The 20,708-nt window shown below is 51.6% G+C and overlaps 1 protein-coding gene across 3 annotated transcripts in view; it reads left to right on the forward strand.

Moving 5' to 3' along the window:
- Nucleotides 1-18,568, forward strand: part of SF3B3 (splicing factor 3b subunit 3) — a 53,197-nt gene extending 34,629 nt beyond the window's left edge. For all 3 annotated transcript variants that reach the window (XM_039503720.1, XM_039503719.1, XM_039503718.1), the window contains exons 18-26: nucleotides 3,433-3,607; nucleotides 4,625-4,830; nucleotides 5,987-6,143; nucleotides 8,194-8,319; nucleotides 11,272-11,484; nucleotides 13,045-13,143; nucleotides 14,547-14,690; nucleotides 15,427-15,531; nucleotides 17,503-18,568. In XM_039503720.1, the coding sequence (XP_039359654.1) occupies nucleotides 3,433-3,607; nucleotides 4,625-4,830; nucleotides 5,987-6,143; nucleotides 8,194-8,319; nucleotides 11,272-11,484; nucleotides 13,045-13,143; nucleotides 14,547-14,690; nucleotides 15,427-15,531; nucleotides 17,503-17,643 (1,366 nt within the window). In that variant the 3' untranslated portion in view covers nucleotides 17,644-18,568. The remainder of the gene's footprint in view (nucleotides 1-3,432; nucleotides 3,608-4,624; nucleotides 4,831-5,986; nucleotides 6,144-8,193; nucleotides 8,320-11,271; nucleotides 11,485-13,044; nucleotides 13,144-14,546; nucleotides 14,691-15,426; nucleotides 15,532-17,502) is intronic.
- The last annotated feature ends 2,140 nt before the right edge of the window (nucleotides 18,569-20,708 follow it).

Genomic DNA, 20,708 nt, shown 5'->3' on the forward strand with positions numbered 1-20,708 from the left:
TGGTTCAAAGATTTCACCACCCCGTCATTTTTCATCTGTTTCTACCAGTGGATCTGCTGCTCGGCCTAGAAAGGGCATTCTGCAGTATACACAGCAGCCCCATTTAGGGTTTCAAGCCATGACTAGAAACAAGTTTTGTTCCAGATGTTCTGTTTTATTAAATTGTCTAAATGTTGTTAATTCTTCTCCTACCAAGATTAGTAATCCAGGGTGTTCCCATGGGGCAGGGTTGCTCCAGTTTGTAATAGCTGGGATAGTTTTCAACTTTGGAACTAGCTTATCAATTCATATTCTTATTAATATATTTTAAAATCCATCGTAACAGTGTCTGTCAGCTGATAGCAAGATGCAGACTCCAGCACTAGGCTCATAAAATGCAACTTGTAGTTAATTTGTAAAAGGAAAATTCTTTATGGTGATTGGTGCTTCTGACCTTGAGTTTTTAGGTCGTTGAATAAAATGGGGGTAGTTTAGGTATATTTTGTTCAGTAACAGTCTGACCTTATTTAAGCTAATAGCCACACTCCCAATGGAAAAGTTTTGGGGGCAGGACTATGGGGGAATAGAAAAAGGAGATAACAGCTTCCTTTTGTTCTAGAAGAATCAAGTAGAGCTACCAAGTAACATTGTCTATAATCCTGTTCCTTTCTCCATACCGACCATATTCAGTTACGGTTTCTCTGTTCAGATTAGATTGTAAGCTCATCAGGGCAGGACATAAGAATACTTAAGTCTGAAAGCCCCTTTTATGCTTAAAGTGGCACTATGTTAAGGTGAGGTGGAAGATAACCATATTGGGACAATTATAATCACTGATCAGTTTTATTTACAGAGCAGTACTTTGCTAGCAAGGCAGGTTTCAAAATGTTTGTTCTTAGTGTCCTGCTTGGTCACCTCAGGTTGTAGAATTGTATAAGGTTCTCAAGGTTGGTAACTGGGTTAGACCAATAGGAACACAGACAGTCTGAGCAATTGGTTTATTTGGAGATGCACAAGAATGCACAGCGGAAATGTTTATTACAGGAACTTGTCCCCTGCATACAGCAAGCACTGTGCTTTGTATTTCAGCAAGTTGCTGTTGAGAGGCATTATTTGCAATGGTTCTGATTCTCATGCCTCTAAATGAGGGGAGATTACAACACCACTGAGAAATGGGATGCACAGTTGTGTGGGAAAGTACATGATAAACTGGGAATAAGGGAATTTAAATGCATCCCGCCGAGCAGCAGGAGGAGTGACTGAAGGGCACGTTGAGTAGCTCTCTTAGATTTCATCACTGGAAAGTGCAGCATGGGATAGCGACATTGTGAAAAGGGCCTGGTGGGGACAGCTGCCCATTCGGTGGAATAGCCATGCTGCCCCTTGTAGCAGGGCTGCCAGAGTTTGCTTAGCAGCTTTCAGAGCTCTAGGTACGACGGCTTTATTTGGTTCAGTGTTTGGTTTGGCTCATGGTGTGGCTCATTTGTGCATTACGAAAAGGCAATGAATTACTGAAGGCTGGTCTGTCCAGCAAGAGCTGTGCGGGGCCTGGCCTCCCTGAGCTAGCATGGGTAACAATAGCAGTGAGAGTAGCATGGACTTTGGAGCTGAATGCCTGCTCAGGCTCTGTGCTAGCTTTGTACTACCTGCTTTGAAGCCCATGCTGTGCTGTCAATTTCATTGCTACTGTTACCTGGATTCAAGCTCGCTCCAGTAGGCCGGCCCATGCACAGCTTTTGCTGTGTAGAAATACCCACAGAATCTAGGCTAGCTGCCCCAGCAATGGGGCCCTGGAGACAAGAGTAAATATACGGTGGTATCAGCATTTGGAGTGTTTCAGGTCTGGGATCCGGCATCATAGGAGTATCGTATACGATCCCCTTATAGCTAGGAGTTGACATTTCTAATATGTGCCCCAAAAAATGTCCGACCAAGTGGTCGAAAACACAACCACTGATCCACAACGACAGTGCAAAGCAGGGTTGGCTTTTTTATTTTGTAGGCCTCTGTTTAGAAAATGCAAATCCACTTCTAGCTCACCACTGTGATTTTGTTCTGAGCCATTGTTTGCCCTGGCCAACGCCAAACATTTTCTCATGGAATGTCTTTCCTCAGTCCCCCATTGCTTGGTTCCCAAAATACCTCATTCTGTAGGCCACCAGAAAGGTCCATTAGTGGTCCATGAATTGCTGTGCAGCTGGATTTATTTTATAGCAAAAGAAAAGTAATTAAGCTACAAACAGATTTAAAAATGACTCTGGCTCTTACCAGGAGAGAGACGGAATTAAGTTTTTCTCTGTATGGGGAATTCTGTGGCTGACCTATTTGGCTATATGCTGTCAAATAACAGGAAAAGGAAAATGCTTCACGAACTGAAAAGAGTGCTCTGTAGGAAAATGGAATGAGTTGTTGGTTTGAAAATCAAAGGAATGACCGTGGGTTTTGTATTGCCTGTTCATATCTCAGCCCCTGGGTTCGGGGGAATAATTAGGAAGATAAGTGAAAATTCAGGAGCCCTGCTTTATGTGACTACAAACAGGCACTATCTTCTTGTCTGTCCTTTTTGGCATATTAAAGCATTCAGTGGTTTTTTAACGGAATCTTTCTGAAGGGACTCATGGTTATTCTGGCTCCAGATGAGCTGGCATTTGAGCAGGCGAGCTGCAGAAAGACCAGTCATTCAGACACTGATATTTTTCTTGTCTTGTGACTAACCTGATTTTCATTGGAGAAACTTTTGGGGCCAGCTGTAGCCTCTAAAAAACATTTGGATTCAGATGCCGTATTCACAAGATTCCCCTATTCCATTCGTCCACCTTTTTCCCTCTCATAAAATAGGATTTCTGTGCATAACCGCACCATTTGCAAAAGGCTGTTGATCACCCACCACTCATTCTGTCATCTCTGGCATAGCTATAGCATGGTCTCATATATAAAACAGGGAGTCATAGGAGACTTGAATTCTGTGCTCAGGTCACCCACTAATGAGCCGGTCACATCCCTTCCCTATAGTTCACTTTCCAGCCTGGCAGAGTGGGGTCATCAAACCAAATGCATGGGATTAGTATGATCACACTGCACAGTTGGCCTGATGTCTTGGAGGCAGGAGCATTCACCTGCCTCTGAGGCATCAGATATTGGCCTCTGCCAGGAAACTACTATCCAGTCCATTGCTGATCTCTCACGTAGCTCTGATACAGCATCCACTCCAAAAAGCTACACGCTATTGAGAGCTCTGTGGGTTTGTGCTCTGAAGAAAGAACATTGCTCTGAGGGTTGGGAAAGGGCGATTTGCGCTCTCCCATCTGGCCTGGGCTACTGAGAGAACAGCAGCTGGCCTGTCCATTGATTCATGAGATGAGAGCTGAAGACTGAGCTCCATCCTCGCTGTCTCTGGGGAGTGGCTTGTGTTGGAAGTTGCTAAATGCATGTGGCCTTTCTCTGTCCATGTAGGATTTTGGCGTTGGAAAAGCTAGGGGCAGTCTTCAACCAGGTTGCCTTCCCGCTGCAGTACACCCCCAGGAGGTTCGTCATTCACCCTGAGAGCAGCAACCTGATCATCATCGAGACAGACCACAATGCTTACACCGAGGCCACGAAGGCCCAGAGGAAGCAGCAGATGGCTGAGGTAATCAGGGCAGCTCATACTTGCACATGTGTCCTTCTGGACGCCCTCTCACTTGAGCACCGAGGATCCCCACCTATGTTAACCTCAGGGACTGCAATTCTTGTGCTGGGCATGAGCACGAAGGGCGGGATGGATGGAGTGCAGTGCAGGCCTGTAGGGGTGGCAGGAGAGGTTGCTCAGAGTCCTGCATTGTGTTCCATGTACAGTTTGGGCCTGGGTTAATCACTTCACCTCTTCCTCAGTCTCCATGTGTAAAACGGGTGTATACGTAATGCTCAGCAGGTGGCCATGTGACACTGAATGTTTGGAAATCCACTTGAGCTCCTCTGAAGGAGCCTGTATGTGGACAAATTGTTCTATACTGTTTGCTGCTGGTGATTTCTTAATAGCAGCCTCAGACTCCACATGGCCAAATGATTAGTGATTGGTTTTCTAGTTCAGTTGAGGCGCTTCCGCATAATCATAATTTCGGCAGATACATCGCAGTCCAAGTGCTGCCGTTCACAGCATGCAGTACCTTGGGGCCTTGACAGACTTTGCAGATCATTCCGCTGAGCAATGATCCTGCTTGTGTATCACACGTTCTCTAGAATTCGTTGTTATTGCTGAGGTTACTTGGAGTTGAATAGATTGTTTTCCTCCAAGATTTCTCTGTGGCATCAGCTGGTGTTTTGGAGGCTGTCTCCCCAGAGCAATGGCCCCCTGGGCAGTGGGGAATCAACGGTGCCATACTTTTGAGCTCCATAGCAACAGGCTGTGTTGTAGCAAGGCGAGCGGCATCGTGGCCTTGTAGGTTTCTTGTAGGTGTTGAGCTCTTGGCTCTCTGGCTTTGTAAAACAGAGGCTCTAACGTTCACTTGGCTTTCATATTGGTAGCACTTTGCTTTGGGGATCTCTCAACATTGAAGCTCATCTTCTAAATCACCACCATGCCAAGCAGCTTGGGTATCAGCCTGTCTTGAAACGAATCCCCTCTTGTGCTGAGTTCTTTCTCTTCCTGTTGTAATGTGTGCTGCAGGAAATGGTGGAGGCTGCAGGTGAGGACGAGAGGGAACTGGCCGCAGAGATGGCAGCCGCCTTTCTGAATGAGAATCTTCCCGAGTCCATCTTTGGGGCCCCCAAGGCAGGCAATGGCCAGTGGGCCTCTGTTGTCCGAGTGATGAACCCCATCCAGGGCAATACTTTAGATCTGGTCCAACTAGAGCAGAACGAAGCTGCCTTCAGGTAAGAAGCAGTGCCAGACACAGTCTCTGGCTGTCACGTGCTTAATACATTGCTGCTTATTTTGCCCAGCCGTCATTTGAGTTGAAAGGCCACATTGCCGGGGTGCTGGGTACTAAACCCCAGTAGACACCTCCCTGCACACCGAAGCTCCTATCTTCCCTTTGCCCAGCCCAGTCATGCAAGGTGGGCACAGGCACTAGCGCTTAATGCCAACATAGTCACTGGACCTTTAAACAAGCAGTTGAAGGACAGTATTCTAAAAAGGCCCTATGGGGTGCAGATGATAGGCGCAGTTGTCCTTGTGTTCCCCTCCCTCTTTTCCCCCTCCCTTCCTTAGCATCCTCTCTGCATAGATTAAACTGCCAAGCAGTGTTGTGGGTGCATTCAAAAGGGCAGGTACTGTGTATAAGAGAGAAGTCAGGTGGGACTGCAGCAAGGAAGATGAGTCAAGCCGATGTTGTTTAGTTTTACTGGAACTGTCTGCATGGGGCATGGGAGAGCAAGGGATGACTTTAGGTGAGGGACTGTACCTGAGCCTGTAACCTGAGCCAGGAAGGGGGGTGGGGCGAGTTAACACCTTTGCCTGGGAAACTGGACAAAGGGAGAGGGGGCAGAGCCTGCTGGAGGGGTTTTTGGTTTCAGTTTTGGGCTGGCTGGGAAGAGGCAGGAACCCCCCAGTCTGGGGTCTAAGATCCTTGCCCCCCAGAGGGACCTGGCTGAGGGGTTCTGGTTGTACCTACAAGCCCTGCTTGAGACTGTGTTCCTGTTGTCTAGTAAACCTTCTGTGTTACTGGCTGGCTGAGAGTCACGGTGAATCACAGGAAGTGGGGGGTGCAGGGCCCTGACTCCCCCACGCTCCTGACACCCTCTCAAAAGAAAAAGCCGCAGCCCAGATTCCCACTTCCTGCCTGGCACAGGGACTATTCCGTACCCATATTGCTGTCTAAAAATGACTTCTTAGGATGTGTTTTGCGGGGGAAAGCTGAGTGGAGGGGACAGATGAATGAAATCAACAATGTGAAGTCCGGCTTCCAAAGCGCTCCCCCAGCTTTACCATCCATGTGTGACAGGCAGAGCCCAGCCCAAGGCAGCTCTGGCTTTGGTTTCTATACTTTGCTCACACCAACCTCTGGGCGCCTGTCTGTGTTGTCCCCAGTGTGGCAGTGTGTCGATTCGCCAACGCCAGTGACGACTGGCATGTGCTGGTGGGAGTGGCCAAGGACCTGATTCTGAACCCCCGGTCGGTGGCTGGTGGGTTTATCTACACATACAAGCTGGTGAATAATGGCGAGAAGCTGGAGTTCCTGCACAAGGTAAGCGTGCCCTGCGTGGAGTGGGCTGACCTCTCTTGTGCTAACGTTGGGGAGGTACAGACCAAGAGAGGAGGAAGGGAGCCAGGCAAATCCACATTGGAGCTCACTGAGTGCATGAGAGGCCCAGACAATCTTCAGATGGGTGTGGAAAACTGACCACACTAAACTACCGTTTGAGTCCCCTTGAGATCATCTTGTTCCAAAGCATATACCAGATAGACTGTGCCAGCTGCCAGCTCCACATTCCCTCGTGGCTACTGCCAGTACGGGTAAATGGGCAAACCCTGAGCTGTGCCAGGCAGGTGATAGTCAATGCAGATGCAGGAACTTTGCACAACTGGCAGTAGCTGCAAATCTCACTACTCATTTTCCAGGGCACCTCACTGACACCAGTTGGGCTCTGGCAAAGTGACTAGATATTTGGGGAGACTGTAGGCTAGCCATAATTTTTCTCCTGCTCAGGAAACTTTGAAGTAGGGAGAAGCCTGTCTGCTTTCCAGGAGGAACTGGCAGGAAAATTTTGTATCCAGAGTTACTGTCTGTCTAGCTGCTTCTTTGGCCCCAACCCCATAGTATCAGCCCCTCACAAATATGGGCATGTTTATTCTCGCAGCCCCCGTAGGCCATAGGGAAGGATTATCCCCTGTGACAGGTAGGGATCTGAGACCCAGAGAAATTCACTTGCCCAAGGTCAGCTGGGAAGTCTGTGATAGAGCTGGAAATTGACTCTGGGTCTCCTGAGGCCAGGCCAGTGCCATGTCTGCAGCGCCATGCGCCGGACTGACAGGTACGGACTCTGTTCCCACTCCCTGAGAACAGTTAGTGAGGCCAGAGGGGGGGAATGCTGCCATTTTAAAATGCAGTATTTCCACTGTTGAGGAGCTTTCATGGTGGCTATTTCTTTACAAAGCTGACCTGCACTCAGGTCACTTGTCTCGATGATGAAGGTTCCCTGATACCCAGGTTTAGGTAGTATGGGCCTGTGCACCTTCCTTTGGTTACATGCATAAGTGACTTAATTGCTCATAGTAGCATAGATCACTTGATGGACCTCCAGGGTTTGAACAGCGCCAAGTTCAGAGAAACCTCAGTTCTCCTCCCCATGCATCCCCAGCATGGTTGAGAAATGGGCAGGGAATGAGGAAGTGCTGAAGAATGTGGCGGCTTTCTTCTTTCTTCCCACATTTCCAAGTTCATCAAGAGGGTTCTGTTCCGGGCAAGGGCCGCTATGATGCCTTTCAATGTCCACCATGTAGCTTACAGAGCTAGCTGGGTGAACTGGCTTTTGTTAGCCGGTGTGACCAAACCTGGAAAAATGTGCCGATGACTGTCAGCACCAAAAACGCCAGTGGAATTAATTTTTTCCATTGTGATCGCTGACGTGTCCTTTTGGATTAACAAGAACATGGCATTATCCTTAGGAAAATTTGCCTGCATTAGAGCTGCCAAGGACATCTTGAGATCTTTCAGCTTTAATGTCTTCTCCACTGGCTGGTCCAGAACTCTTATTGTAAGCACTGAATTGGATCGAGACTCCTGAGACTGAAGGATTGCTGATTGTAATCTGAACTGGATTTAGCAAAAAGTAAAATCTTGTTCATACCGGGGAAACAGTAAAGCCACTGATTGGGGTGACAGTGCCTTTTCTGCCTTCCTGCATATTCTGCTCAATTGCTCGTAGAATGATCTCCACACTCAACTCCAACTCTCTCATTTAAGTGCTATGTCCAATATTCAGTGGCTTGGGAGTATCCTATCCAGGATTGCATAAGCACTGATAAAATATGGTGTTCGAGCATATAGTGTACTGGGAGTGGCACGGGAGTTAGGAATTCTGCAGGACACATCAAGGACTGTGATTAACCATGGCATTGAGAACTCCATTGCCAGTATCAAGGCTTTAGAGCTTCGACAGAACCACTGGATAAAGTCCATTCTCCAGCTCTGCTGTATTTTCCAGTAAAGGTGCATGTACAGGCAGTTGTCTTCAGGGGGTTTTGTCTGTCTCACTGGACTTTCTAATGTGCGTTCCTTTCACCTCCCTATGTAGACCCCTGTGGAGGAGGTACCTGCAGCCATTGCCCCATTCCAAGGCCGAGTCTTAATTGGAGTTGGAAAACTCTTACGTGTATATGACCTGGGCAAGAAGAAGCTGCTTCGGAAGTGTGAGAACAAGGTATTGGCTTCGGTTCGTGATTGGTGCCATTTCTTGGGGTGAGGGATACGAGTAAAGAGTAACACTTGGGGATACATTTTCAGATCAGGGTTTTAGGTGTAGTACATTCAGTGTGTGTGTGTGTGTTTGTGTTTGTCCTATATAAACTCCACATTGGAGGGCCTCATCCAAAGTTCTGGGTGCCCTGTGCATACACCCCAAAACAGAATAACCTAGGAGATACCAAGTGAAAATCAACCACAGCAGCAACTGCTTCCCTCCCATGCCACGTCTGTCGTTTGATCGCCAGTCATGTGAGCAACATACCTTAAAACTCCGCCACACTTTGCTTCTAGACAGAAATGTCAGTGGGTTTTTCACGCACTTGTTCTAATGAAATGCACAGTCCCTCCAGTACTGCTGTATCATATGTGGGTCATCTCTCCTCTAAATACAAGCTGAGGGTCTGATAGCATTTCCCATTTGACTATATGGGAGACACTTTTCCCTCTTATACTAGGGGACAGTAGATTCTGCCAACAGCCCAGCAAGCGGAGCGATGAGGCTCTGGAGTGCCATTTGATCTGGACACACTGGAGAGCTAGTGGCAGCTGTTAAACACTTCACTCTTTTACAGCCACAGACGGTGCTGTGTGCCAGGACAGAAGTCAAAGGCTGTGTCTACACTCAGGGCCGGCTCTAGAGCTTTTGCCGCTCCAAGCAGCGCGCCGAATTGCCGCCCTGGGCACGGGGGGAAGCAGTCCGTGTGCCCTTAGGGCGGCAGGCGTGTTTCCACGGTGGCGGCATTTCGGCAGCAGCTTCTATGTTTAGCTGAAGCCGCCCCGGACAGCTAAACATAGAAGCTGCCGCGGAAACGCGCCTGCCGCCCTAAGGGCACACAGACCCCTCCCGGCCACCCGCGGAGGCAATTCGGCGCACTACTTGGGGGCAAAACAAGGGGGACTGCCGCCCCTTGCAGAATGCCGCCCCGAGCACCAGCTTGGAATGCTTGTGCCTGGAGCTGGCCCTGTCTACACTGCACACTAAGCCCAGGTCTGTGGGACCTTGGCTTGTGGACTCGGAGTTTCCAAGTCTGCGCTTGAGTATCCACACTGTGTTGTAAACCTGGGTTTACAGTTGTTGGACCTGGGTGTCTCAGCCATGCTGATGGGTGTGTACTGCACTACGCAGACCTTCTGGCTCAGGCCTGCGGCAAAATGAGAGGCCTTGGACCCAAGTCTCAGTGGGACCTGGGCTCTGAGCCATCCCCATAGCAGTGTCTTAGGACCTGGGTCCTGAGTGCTTGCTGACCGAGTCAGACTGACTTGTGTGTGGACGTTAGAAAGAGTTGGGCTCAGACCTGAGTCAGAGCCCAGCCTTAGTGTGCAGTCTACACATCCCTAGAGAGGCTCGCTAGGTTCCATGAGGACTGCCAAGGAAGCTGCATTCCTTTAAGCTCTAGGCCAGTGGTCCCCAACCTTTGTGTGGCCAGTAGCACATTCATGTTTTCAGAAGAGTGTGACGGGCACCAACAGTTTTTCAAGGCTTATTTTGCATTTGTACATTAAATAATACGAAAAACATCACATTTAATATTACATAATAGATGAATCCATAAGATAAGGGTAATTTTACATGTAAAAGGCATTAATTACATTATTCGGCAATTACACTTTCACCTTACCATGTGAATTTGCTCTTTTTTATCTACCTGTAAGAAAAATTAAGGAATTTTTACAAAATAAATATCATAAACAGTTTTCATCTTTTGTATTTTTTAAAAGTAAAACATTGTTGAACTGCTGGTCCAAATATATTTATTATTCTTACTTTAACACAGAATGAAGCCTTCAGCCCCAGACTTCTCTGTCCCCGGCAGGCATGGGGCTGCGGTTTCTCTCCAGCTTAAGCCGCGGCCTGGCGCTTGCCGGGGACAGAGAACACCGGCGCCTGCAGCCCCAGAGAAGCCACTGCCAAGGACAGAGAACACCTGCAGCCCTGGCGTACTCTGTCCCCAGCAGACGTGGGGCCCCGGCTTCTCTCCCCTACTAGGCAGGCCGCACGCCTGCCGGGGACAGAGAACACCGGCGCCTGCCGCGCTGGAGAAGCCGCAGCCCCGTGCCTGCCAGGGACAGAGAACACCGGCGTCTGCAGCCCTGGAGTTCTCTGTTCCTGGCAGGCACGGGGCCGCGGCTTCTCTCCCCTGCTGGGCACTAGGCGGGTGCACACAAATGCCCTGGCGGGTGCCATGGCACCCGCAGGCACCGCGTTGGGGACCACTGCTCTAGGCATATGGTGGCGGGGGGGTTTGCTCTGCGTGGTTGATACATTAGGCAGCACAAAAGCAGTTAAAGAAACTACAAAACACTTTTTCTAGTGCTTTAGCTGGCTGCTTCTCTTCCCATTTCCTTCCCCTGCAAGCTGCAGGTCTTAGGCCAACCTCTGGTTGTCCACTGCACACAGACACACCAGAAACCCACAGGGTAAAAAGGAAACATGGAGAGGACAGATTTTGCTTAGGTTTTGGCTCCATCACAACTTACAAAGTTTTCTTCTCAGATGCTTCGTGACCGGAGCTGTGAAGGGGCATTGCCTGGCCTGGAGGTCAGGGGGCATTGTCCTCACATCTGTAGATGTAGAGTTGAGATCTGTGCTCCTACACATACCCCGGTCAGACTACTACTGCTCCAGACAGGGTTATTTATGGGGTCAAGAACTGTGCACAGTGGCCACTGTAGTTCATGTGTGCACTAACTCCACTTCCACTGTACGTGTTCTGGAGCCATGGTGGGTCAGAATTGCAGCTGTGGGGTCAGAGCCAGGGTGTAACATTGCAGCTGTGGGGTCAGAGCCAGGGATTAATCAATGGAGCAAGGAAGAAAAGGCATTTAAAATGAGTCGAGTCGGATGGATTTCCTGAGTTGGAATGAAGCCCATTTGAGTTCTTTATCATTGCAATTCCCTCTCTAAAAGCACATTGCCAACTACATCTCGGGCATCCAAACCATCGGGCACAGAGTGATCGTGTCGGATGTCCAGGAGAGTTTCATTTGGGTGCGCTACAAGAGGAATGAGAACCAGCTGATCATCTTTGCCGATGACACCTACCCCCGGTGGGTCACCACCGCCACCCTTCTTGACTATGACACTGTGGCTGGAGCAGACAAGTTTGGCAACATCTGTGTGGTGAGTACATGTGTCTGGACCGTCAGGACACCCCAGAGCCCGCAAGTACTCACTGGGAACAGCCACGTGTCCACAGAAATGAGAAAATGTATGTTAGAGCCAACGCCCTATCGCTAGCGTTCGCTTGTTACAAGTGCCCCGTGGGACAGTTATTCGTCAGTGAGATGGCTGGCTGTTGTACTTTCTCAGCATGTTATTCAAAGCAAACAAGTTAAAGCGTTGGCATCAGAAACCAGACTAACACGGCTACCCCTCTGATACTTGACATCCTCAAAAGTTCACTGAACTTAACAATAAAAACTTTCAGGGCAGATGTGCTCTTGACCTTGGTAGCCGCTACCTATTCTCTGATGCTTTTGTCAAGAGCAAAGGTGTTTACCCTTTGTATTGGCCAAATCCCAGCACTGGTGTTAGCTCTGCCTCCAGAAGTTCCCTGTGTAGTTTGGGTTGGTTACAGAATTCCATGCTGCTTCCTGACCTGTTCTTTCCTCCACTGGGGCCTGGATTTCAGTGGCATATGGACTGCGTCTCCCGGTGGTAGTCCGACCAGTTTCTAAAGTGCACAAGGTGGGGGTTTCGAAGCCTGAGTTCTAGACGTGTCTAATGTTACTCAGCTAACGTTTGGCTGAGGCACAAGCCAGTCCTTGTCTGTCGTTATGCCCCAGCTTCCCTCAGGCTAGTCTGGCACAACTTAGCTTCACCTCTGTGAATGCCGGTTCCAAGGCAGCCAGAGACCCGTGCCATGTGGCCAAGTTCCGCCTGGTGACTTAGCACTTAATTATCATGAGTTTGACTTTATTTCCCCGTATGCTGTGGGTGCTGTGTCCCATTCCTGCTCTCTGCACTGATGCATACATGCTTCCCTTTATATCCTGACCCTGGCCACTTTCTGGACTTGACAGTATAAAATGGTGCACGCTGCTATTTATTCTTTAATTCCACTGGTGCTAAGAGATGCATTTAGTTTAAGGTGAGGATAAACCTCCAGGATGGCCTCTTTGGCAAAGGAGCTGCATTATTAGTCACCTTTCTACCTTCTTGTTCCTGTACAGCCAGTTAACACTGGGCTGGTCTACTCTAGGAAGTTAGGTTGGCTTAACTACGTCACTCAGGGCTGTGAAAAATGCCTTGCCCTGTGCGACGTAACGAAGCCAACCTAAACCCCAGTGTCGACACCGCCAGGTCAACGGAAGAATTCATCCGTCACCCTGGCTACTGCCTCTCAGAGAGGTGGATTCGCTGCAGTGTTGGAAAACCCTCTTCTGTCGCTGTAGTAAGTGCCCATGCTACAGGGCCACAGCTGGTGTAGCCAGGCCCACTGCTGTGAATGACAAGAGATGGGTCATTCCAGTGGCCTGCGGATTTCCCCAAACACTCAAGTGTCCAGCGTTCCTAGTGCCCCACACACATGCCAGCGAGGGTCTGTGTTGCATTCCTGCCAGATCAGGGCACTTGCTGTAATGCAAACTAAATGCCCCAGTGCTGGCAGTGTCCATCTCTTGTCAGTACGGTGCTGGCAACAGACCAGCATGCTGACTGTGTCCTGCTTTGTCAATACAGGTGAGGCTGCCTCCCAACACAAATGATGAGGTAGACGAGGATCCGACAGGCAACAAGGCTTTGTGGGACAGAGGGCTTCTCAATGGAGCGTCGCAGAAGGTAACCTTGTTGGGGGGGAGGCAAACAGCTCCTCTGTGGAGCTGTGCAGAGTGAATGCGAGTGCATCTTGGGGGAGATGAATCCTGCCGGGTAAGGGTCTGTAACCAGAATGGCCACAGCTAAGCACCGTCCAGTTCTGAGCGCGCTGGCGAACACCTAGAGAGAAGTGAGTTTCTCTGGGAGTGGGGCAAGGACCCGCAGGTTACATTTCTCCTTCACTCCTCTGCCCTCTTATCAGTCACATCCATGTGTGTGGAGAGCTCTAAGCCATTGGGTAAAGCGCTGGATTTTGCCACACGCTCTCCAGTGGAAGAGCTTGTTCCATTCCCTCTCCTGCTCCTGCCGGTAGAGCCGTGCAAATCCGCGGGTATCCGCTTTATATGTGTGGACCATTGACACGGGTACAAATTTTGGATCTGCACAGAGCTCTGATGGTAAGATTGGGCAGGCAGCTGTGAGGAACTGCGACGTGGATCCTCCATCTGCCCTGGGCAGAGGGCCTTGGGGGTAGGGACAGGGGCCGGGGGCTGCTCAGGCCCCATGCCCAGGGCAGGTGGAGGGTCCGCCAGTGGCCAGCTACGGCTCTGAGCTGCCTCCTCCCCAGCCGGCGCTGGGTCGGGGAGAGCCGTGCTGGCAGCTGTGGGGAGCCTAGGTCCCTCCAGCTGCTCTGGGTGGGGGGCTGGGACACTGGAGAGGGGCTGCTCGGGCCTCCCGCCCAGGGCAGGTGGAGGGGCTGCCGTGGCTCTCCACAGCTGCCAGCACGTCTCTCCCCGACCGGGCTCCAGAGTGGGGGCGGGGGTGCTGCCTCGGCGTCTCAGTCCAGCCGCTGGTGTAGAGCCCTGCAAATCCGCAGATTTTGCGGCTCAGATGCGGATACACATTTGTGTATCCATGCAGGGCAACAAAAATGATTAGGGGGCTGGAGCACATGACTTATGAGGAGAGGCTGAGGGAACTGGGATTGTTTAGTCTGCAGAAGAGAAGAATGAGGGGGGATTTGATAGCTGCTTTCAACTACCTGAAAGGGGGATCCAAAGAGGATGGATCTAGACTGTTCTCAGTGGTAGAAGATGACAGAACAAGGAGTAATGGTCTCAAGTTGCAGAGGGGGAGGTTTAGGCTGGATATTAGGAAAAACTTTTTCACTAGTAGGGTGGTGAAGAACTGGAATGGGTTCCCTAGGGAGGTGGTGGAATCTCCTTCCTTAGAGGTTTGCCCTGGCTGGGATGATTTAGTTGGGTTTGGTCCTGCTTTGAGCAGGGGGTTGGACTAGATGACCTCCCGAGGTCCCTTCCAACCCTGAGATTCTATGATTCTATGATTCTACCTGCCGGCCCCTTTTGTGAGTACATCTGTTGTGGATGAACTCCAGAGGAAAATACTGACCCGGGACTTGTTTGCAGGCTGAGGTGATTATGAATTACCACGTGGGAGAGACGGTGCTGTCGTTACAGAAGACCACGCTGATTCCGGGAGGGTCTGAGTCTCTCGTGTATACCACCTTGTCGGGGGGCATTGGTATCCTGGTCCCCTTTACGTCCCACGAGGTAAGAGCCATCCTGCTGCAGAAGCACTGCGTGACTGCCCAAGCACGCCCAGCTCCTGTGTCCGCATCCTCGGTTGGCTTGTGTGCAGTATGTGAAAGTCAAGTGTGCAGCAAAGCTCCTGCCAAAGGGAGCCGGTGAGATCAGGGCATATGGAAGGAGGGTGGGAAGACACAGAGCCCACTAACCGGTCTTCCCTGCGACTGCATCCTTAGGAATGAATCACAGGTGCTTTGCTGCCTGGGATGGTGCACATGTTAAAGGGTTAGCTGAAGTGTGGCCCACGGAGTTATATGGCTTGGGGCAACCTGAAGCCCTGTATGGTAAGAGGAACGTGCAGCTTGTAGCAGCTAGCGCCAGTGCTCAAAGCTGCATCTTGATTCAAGCACAGGCTGCTGGAGCATTGCATGCTGGGAGCTGTGCTGCCTTGGACACACTGCCATCCTACACGTGAGAGCAGCTGCCACTTGTTGGGATTTATGCAGGTTTGGGGGGAGCCCGTTGTGTTCGTGGCAGGCTGGCAGCATGGCCCTGGGTGGGCCGGTTTTGGATGCTCCCGTCCCAGTGAAAGAGAATCAGTGCCTGGAAGTGGTGGGGGGCCCCTTTGTGGCCAGGAATTAACTGCGCTGTGCAGGGCACAGGCTGCTAATGGAGTGTTGCCATGTCCCGATGTTACTCCAGCCTCACATGGATGGGAGGAGCAAATTGTTCTACCTCTCAACTGCTTCTGTCCCTTCAGGATCATGACTTCTTCCAGCACGTGGAGATGCATCTGAGGTCGGAGCATCCCCCTCTCTGTGGACGCGACCACTTGAGCTTCCGCTCCTACTACTTCCCAGTGAAGGTAGGACAGGGGCCTAGCTCCGCCAGGGCAGCGGTAGCCAAGGTTGGCAGGTCTGACACCGGACACGTTAACTGTGCCAATATATCACGCGAGCGTGTCATGGAATAACAGGCCCACAACTCCCTCCAGGGAGCTTGTGACAGCATAAACTGCGAGAGCGAAGCTGATGTCAGCAGAGCCACTGTTGAATGGCACAATACAGAATAACTCCCAGTTATACGAGTAGTGTGGGGACGTGGATTTTATTCAAGTAATGGCGAGTTCAGCTAATCAAGAAGGCAGGCAGCATTCACCAGTGGGGCCTCCCCTGTGGCTGGGAGCTCCTCGTAGTCCGGTCCTGGGGTCTCGCTTCGCCTCACTCACTCCCTCCCAAGACTGCGGGGCTGCAGAGGGCTCCCTGCACTGGTGCAGGGCCGGGGACACCCCATCGGGGGGGAGGGATAGCTCAGTGGTTTGAGCATTGGCCTGCTAAACCCAGGGTTGTGAGTTCAATCCTTGAGGGGGCCACTTAGGGATCTGGGACAAAAATTGGTCCTGCTAGTGAAGGCAGGGGGCTGGACTCAATGACCTTTCAAGGTCCCTTCCAGTTCTAGGAGATTGGTATATCTCCAATTATTACCTTTTTATCCCTGCCGGCTCAAGGTGTGGACAGGGAGGCTGTGGTCCTGGCAGGGCAGAGCAGAGACCCCACCCCAGCCAGGACTGCAGCCTTCCCTGCACCTTGTGCCTGCAGGGATCACGTGTCCCCAACCTGGCAGCAGCACAGCGAGCCACTGTCATGGCCCCACTCCCTCCCTCCCATGACATAGGGGCTGCAGAGGGCTCCCTGCACGGCCGTAGGAGCCATTCAGCAGCAGCAGGACATCCCTTCTTGTCCTTCTCGTAGTTCTGGCCATGAGTCTGTGCTCTGTTAGCCGAACCAAACCCCTGGTCTCCAGCATGAGCCATGTCTCTCATGCTGTGGGACAAAGAAGAGATTTGGGTAATGCAGAGGTTTGGCTAACAGGGTTTCAGATAAACGGGAGTGTCCTGTAATACCTGGCTTTTGTCTAGTGCTTTTCATCCATAGATCTCAAAGCGCTTTGCAGAGGAGATCAATATCATTGCAGCTGGGGGAGCTGAGGCACAGAGTGGTGCAGTGATTTGCCCAAGGTCACCCAGCAGGCCAGTGGTGGAGCCGGGAACAGAACCCAGGTCTCCTGAGTTCCAGCCCAATGCTCTCTCCACTAGGTGACACTGCTGTCCACCCCAGAGCCTCATATTAACAATCAGGAAGATCTTAAAACTAGGCCGTGGCGCAGAGTGTTGGATCTGCACCCTGCACAGGCGCCTGCCTGTTGCACCCTCCCGCGGTCCTGCTTTGTGCACCACCCTCTGGTGCCTGCATGGCTTTGCCTGGCTGTTCTGGCCGTCTGTTAGCTGTGAGCACTCACTGTGCCAAGACTTCCACAAAGCATTTTTGCAGCTTGCAGGGTGTTTATCGCTGCAGCTCCTGGAGTGTCCCTGGAGCTGTTAAGAGGCCATATAAGCAGATAGGTGTTCCAGCTACTGAGGAATTGCCCAGAGATGAGTCAGACCTATTATTGATGGCCCTGGGGCTGAGTCCCAAGACCTCAGAGACCTTTGAAACCTGACTGGAGACTTTCCCCTTCACCGATCCCTCACTCAGAATCTTCTCCTTCAACCCCCTCCAGCACACACCATCTAGGGACCCCGTGCCAGCCAGGACTTGTTGGCTGAAGCAAGATCAGCCTTGTCCTTCCCTCAGGTGGTCTGGGTTTGCTGAGGCTCTTGTTGTTAATTAGTTGGACTCCAGCAGATGAGGTTACTGAGCGTGGTCCTGTTCGGGATTAAGAAACTCCTGGCAGAGCTATTTGCGGTGCTGCCCTTTCGTCTGTTCTAACTAAGCGGCGTTGGAGCCGAGCCTGTTTGATGCCCAGATTGTAACGTGTTCCCGTGTCCTCTTGCTAGAACGTGATTGACGGGGACCTCTGTGAACAGTTCAACTCCATGGAACCCAATAAACAGAAGAACGTCTCGGAAGAGCTGGACAGGACCCCCCCCGAGGTGTCCAAGAAGCTGGAGGATATCCGCACGCGCTACGCCTTCTGAGCAGCAGAGCCTCTCCTGGGACAGCCAAGGGTGCTGCTCCCAGCCGGGCTGGAAGGAGAATGTACACCCCCCCCCCCCTTTTACCTTCCGTTTGCTCGTCTTGCTCTGCCCCCTGGGGCTAGGTTTGTAAACTTAGACTCCAAAGTCACGAGCATTTCCCATAAACTCGGTACCAGCAGCTGGGCTTTCCAGCATGGCACGGTGCTGCAGCCGGCTTGGACACCCTGTGAACCCATCTCGTGATGGTAACTGCCTGTGAGCAAAGCAGGGAAGCTCTCCAGGCCTTCCCTCCATCCCCAGGGTCAGGGGCACGTGGCTGTCAGTTGTCCCTGCCTTGCTGCCCCCTCTCTTTGTCTAAGCCCAGAGCCGGGCCCCATTTTCTGAGGCCCGTTGGGGCTAGACCCCGAATGGCCTCATGAAGCGAGCTGGGCAGGGCCGTGCTTGGCAGAGCCCTCTCCCCACTGATGGCAGCTGGGCCAGGGGTGCTCACATGGGGGTCTGGAGCTGCCCAGCCCTTTGCTGCGCTGTAACAGCTGGGGTGTGACTCTGAGATGCTGCAGGGGTAATTGAAATAGCCCTGCCCCCCCCCTCCCCACGCACACACCCCGTGCCAGGGGTTGGGGTCCCCCGAGCCCCATGGCCAGTGTGGAAGTCCCAGCACATGAAGCTCTGCAAAGGGGACAGCGCCGCACATGCCCTGAACCCCCATTGGCAAGGCTGGGGCCAGCCTGGATTCCCGCACTCTTCGTTTTTAACTGTTTCCCCTGTAAATATAGTTTTGTACAATGTTGACTCTGGTGGGGCGTGGGCAGAGGTTGAGCTGGGACTAGATTTGTTTTGTATCAGCTTTTCCACGAGCGGTGCCCTGTCTCTGTGCTGGGATTGGGAGCAGCACAGAAAAATAAAAACCTGGTTTTTAAATTGATTTGAGTGCTGACCATCTCTGGTCTTTACTCCCAAACAGTGTCTCCCCGCGGGGGGCCAGGCCCAGGGCAGGCCAGAGGGTCATTGAGCATGGGGAATGCTGCGTGTCCTAGATCCACCTCCCCTACACGTGAAAGCCACCCACCCAGCCACCCTCCCTGCTTCTCCTGTGGCCCTGATTTAGCTGGCAACAGGGGCCACGTGCATCCACAGGGCTGCAGGTTCAGGCCGCCAGCCTATGCTTCTCCTACGGTGCCGCGATCCCCAGCCTTCTGGCGAGGGGGCACGGGAGCTACCAACAAGGAGCTGGGGCGGATGTCAGCAAACCCTTGTGAAATAGCAGAAATGAGTAGGGGAAAGGTGAGATATGAGACAGGCTGCCTCCCATCTGCTCGCTGATTGGCTGTGCTGGTCTGTCAGTAGAGCTAAACACCACGTGTAGGGTCCCTCCCGGGCGCCTGTTCGCGCTTTGCTTTGTAAGCTGCCTTGCTCGGGAGCCGGCTGCCGGGTGTTAGATGCCACCCAGGATTTACAAATAAAGTTCTTGCCTGTTATGCTGAAGCACAACTTTTGCTCCCTGGCTTCCACTCCAGCTTTGGAGGGCTAAAGCAGAGCAGCTGTGCAGCAGTCAGCCATCAGCATGGATCCGATTTTGTCACAGTAAAACTAGGCAGAGTTCACAGAACAGTCACATTAAAAATATACAACATCAGGGTGTGGTCGTGGCAACGGTGTAACAGTTCAGCAGTGAAGTATTGCAGCGTGACGCGGAGGCATTAACAGTGACCCACAGACTGCGTGGCCCTCTGAGGGAGTCAGAGGGTGAAGGGGGCATTCCCTTCCCGAGCCCCCTGCAGAATCCTGAACTCATGGACATCACTTAAAATCATGGAATCCACGACGGAATCAGCCTTAGCCATCAGTAGCAGATGTACGGATCTGCATCTCGGGTATTGATGCAGTCTTGTGACCAGGAACACTCTCTCTGCAGCACTTCAACAGACTTTAAGATTCCCCAGACTATCTCCTGATCTGTAATGCAGAGTCAGAAAGATGATTAGTGGATATGGCACTAGACTAGCATTTTGAGTTTGATTCTTCCATCACCTTGGGCAAGTCACAATCCATTTTATGCCCCAGCCCTCTACCTGCTAAAGAGGGGTAATACTTCTGACCTCACTGGGGCGTAGCGAGGATGAACTGGTCACGGTTGGGAGGTGCTCAGTTGCTCTGGTGGTGAGTACCGAGGTAGATCACCCCTCTTGTGCCCTTTCAGTTTTCCTGATTCCTTCATTCCATTTCCAGGATTTCTCCTAGTGGCAAGCCAGGGAGAAGCAGGGGCTCCAGGCTGGGAGGTGAAAGCTTTGCTCTGCTTCAGAACTGAGCAACAACTTCTTTCAGCCGGCTCAGGTTTGCTGCTGACATTGACGCTAGGCTCTTGACCAGGGCTGCAAGGACTTTGTTCTGTGCTACAGATGTTCTTTATCACAGTAGCCAATCCCTCCCACTCTTGTTGGCCCAGGCGAAAGTCATGGGAGTCGAGTCCATAAAATGAGAGGACAAAGCTGTGGCTAGTGACACGATACCCTGACCTCTGCACTTTGGAGTGGGCCCTCGGTTCCATTGCACAAGAATTGAAAGCATGGCTGCTGGGGCCTGTCTCACCTTGGCCACAGCCCCATTAGGCTCCTGTCTGAACATGGACCATTTGACAACATTGCTTCCAGGGGTTCTCATGGTTTTCTGGGAGCTCTGTGTATGAGACGGCTGCTTCTGCCATGCCCCTGCAGTTGGAAGCGGGCTCGGTGCTCCTGGGTGATGGGAAGGGGTTTGAGAGGGACATCAGGATCTGGCATGAGGACATTTGGAGGCTGGGATGGAGCAGAGATCGGCAGCTGTTCTGATTTCCTTGGGATGCCTTTCGGCCAGTAGGATTCCTGTAGGATCGCTGCAGCCCCAGGGCCTGAATGTTGCTTATCTTTCAGAATTGGCTGTGGAGAGCGGTCAGACCTCTGGCTGCAGCACTGCATGCTGTCTGTTTCCTCACCTCGTCCCCTCCCCCAGCCTTAGGAGTCTCTGAGGAGCATTGGTCTGAACTCCTGTCAGGGCTCAGTAATTGCCTCTCCTCTACAAGCCGGTGG

This window comes from Mauremys reevesii, linkage group 16 (genome assembly GCF_016161935.1).
Source record: "Mauremys reevesii isolate NIE-2019 linkage group 16, ASM1616193v1, whole genome shotgun sequence".
Classification (NCBI taxonomy): Eukaryota; Metazoa; Chordata; order Testudines; family Geoemydidae; genus Mauremys; species Mauremys reevesii.